At 58.9% G+C, this 2,736-nt stretch overlaps 1 protein-coding gene across 2 annotated transcripts in view; it reads left to right on the top strand.

Annotated features, from left to right (window-relative positions):
* Window positions 1-1,729, top strand: part of ODF3L2 (outer dense fiber of sperm tails 3-like 2) — an 8,950-nt gene extending 7,221 nt beyond the window's left edge. For both annotated transcript variants that reach the window (XM_011963966.1, XM_011963967.1), the window contains one exon: window positions 819-1,729. In XM_011963966.1, the coding sequence (XP_011819356.1) occupies window positions 819-1,339 (521 nt within the window). In that variant the 3' untranslated portion in view covers window positions 1,340-1,729. The remainder of the gene's footprint in view (window positions 1-818) is intronic.
* The last annotated feature ends 1,007 nt before the right edge of the window (window positions 1,730-2,736 follow it).

Genomic DNA, 2,736 nt, shown 5'->3' with positions numbered 1-2,736 from the left:
CACCCACCCACCCATCCACTTATCTGTCCATCCTTCCTTCCACCTATTCATCCATCCATCTATCATCTATCCACCTATCTACTCATCCATCCATCCATCCATCATCCATCATCCATCATCCATCATCCATCATCTGTCCACTCATCCACTCACCCATCCATCCACCCACTCATTCGGGCACCTACCTACCCATTCATCTATGAATCCTTACTTTTTGCCTTCTACCCATCAACCGTTCCATCCATCCATCCATCCATCCACCCATCCATCCATCCATCCATTTACAAATCCCTTCATGAACCATTCACTCCTCACTCAACCACTCACCTCCTACCTATCCTGTTCACCCATTAACTCAAACAGTCAACTGCTGCAGAGTTGGAGTAGATTTGACATTCCTTCCTTCTATGAGATCTTAGTCTGGTTCCTTCCTCTCTATGAGATCTCAGTCTGGTGGGGCGGTTAGATGCAGGTGCAGACCACCCCACCCCAGTGTGCTCACGTCTGGAGAGACGGGAAAACCCAGGCTGAGGGGCTGAAGAAGAGCTGTGAGGGCTTTACCCTGGATGGTATGGGGAAGGCAGCAGGGAAGAGGGGTGGAAAATGAAGGCATGCTTGGCCTTGGGTCCAGCTTGGGCAAAGTCCTAGAGGCTTGGAAAACAGACTGTGTGTATGGAGGATAGGGAAGGGAGAGAAATACATCTGGGTTACTTGAGAAGCGTTGTGAGCTCCAGGGTGCATATGGGCAATGGGGAGCCATGCCGGGTCTCTGAGCAGGTGAGGACATCAGTGTCACCCTTCCTTCCCCACTCTCTCAGGTCTGGAGGTGACACCAGGCCCTGGGGCCTACAGCCCAGAGAAGGTGCCCCCCGTGCGCCACCGGACACCGCCAGCTTTCACCCTGGGCTGCCGCCTCCCTCCTAAGCCCCTGGACACCTCAGCCCCTGCCCCTAATGCCTACACCATGCCCCCTTTGTGGGGCTCACAGATCTTCACCAAGCCCAGAAGCCCCAGCTACACGGTGGTGGGCCGCACACCCCCTGTCCGCCCCCCGCAGGATCCTGCTGAGATACCAGGCCCGGGCCAGTACGACAGCCCGGACGCCAACACCTACCGCCAGCGCCTTCCCGCCTTCACCATGCTGGGGCGGCCCCGGGCGCCGCGCCCCCTAGAGGAGACCCCCGGCCCAGGCGCCCACTGCCCAGAGCAGGTCACTGTGAACAAAGCCAGGGCTCCAGCGTTCTCTCTGGGCATCCGCCACTCAAAACGGGCCAGCACCATGGCCGCCGCCACGCCCTCCAGGCCTTCGGGGCACAGGCTGCCCGGCCGCTGCTGCTAGGCCAGGCTTGTTTCCCACACGGTGAACGGGGGCGTGGGCCGGCCTCTCCTGGGGCCTGGCTTTGTTGGAGGGGCTAGGAGAAGCCGAGAGGGACTGGGAAAGGAGTCTTTCTTCCCCATTCCTGAACTGTCCAGGTCCTTCTAGGACACCTGATCCTTCCAGTCCCTGGGGGCTGTGACCCGTGGCCCTCTGCAGGGCGCAGGGTGAGTCTCCTTCCAGTGCCCCAGTTTCTTCCAGTTTCTTCCAGGTCACACCAGGCCAGGCCAGGCCAGGCGGGGAAAGGGACACCTTCCGGCCCCACCCAGTCGCTGGCTGGAGACGAAGCTTCCTGTGTCCTAGAACTCGGCGTCCAGCCCCACTAGGGCCTGGGTCCTCATCACAGCTTGGGTTTCTGCCACATTCGGACTCTTCCCTGTCTCATGGAAATGTGGCCACCAGCCCCGGTCCCAGCCTAAACTCAGGCTGGAGGCAGCCCTGAGGCCTGTGCGTTTCCCACTCCACCTTCTACAGTTGCTTAGCCAATAAACCTTTCCTGGGCTGGAAAGCTGTCAGCATCACACCGGCTGGCTCATTTAATGTGTCTATTGACGTCACAGAAAGGAGACACGAACGCTGCCCTCCAGAGCCAGACCCAGAGCCCTCCAGTGCCCAGGGGGTCTGAGAGACCAGAAGAGAGACCCAGGGCGAGGGGAGGCTGGAAGTGGAGCCAAGTTTTTGAGCGGGGAGCCAGGTAGGCTTCTTGGAAGAGGGAATATTGAAGTGGGGTTTTGAAGGATGTATGCGAGCTTGATGTATTCAGTAGCTGCTTGCTATGTTTTGGATATTAATAAAGATCATCTATGCTTCATAGCAACTCAGGACCAGGTGGCATTTACTGAGAGGAAATGGTACTTTGGTGAGATTTGACATTTGTCCTGGGGCATACTGCAAGCCCCCACCTCAGTCTGATGTCAGGATTTGAACCCTGGACGTTGGACTCAGTTCCTGCCACTGTCTCCTAGGAACAGGAAGGAAACACACTGGTGGTGCCCTGTGACTGAGCCCTCTGTGTGCCAGGGAAGGATGGCACCGGGACCACCATACAAACCTCCCGTCCAAAAAGACCCTAATCCCGGAGCTTGGGAGGGTCGGACGCTGCCCGGCACCTCTCGGAGGGATGCCGCCTGGGACGCACGGAGGGCACAGAGAAGGGGTGGTGGGGCCGCCCTCTCTTCACCCTACAGCCCTCAGCCTGGGGCCGCCAAACCTGACCCATCCTTCACCCACTAGGTGAACACACGCCAGGACCCTGCAGCCTGGATCCCCTGCACATGCCTGGACACGCAGCCAGACACAGCGTCCCCGCTCCGCACACCACACACACACACCGCGCGCAGCTCCAGCCGCGGCTCGACCCC

This window comes from Colobus angolensis, unplaced genomic scaffold, assembly GCF_000951035.1.
Source record: "Colobus angolensis palliatus isolate OR3802 unplaced genomic scaffold, Cang.pa_1.0 Scaffold64, whole genome shotgun sequence".
In the NCBI taxonomy this organism is placed as follows: Eukaryota; Metazoa; Chordata; class Mammalia; order Primates; family Cercopithecidae; genus Colobus; species Colobus angolensis.
The sequence above is the reverse complement of the archived record's forward strand: the minus strand, read 5'-3'. Positions and strand labels throughout refer to the sequence as shown.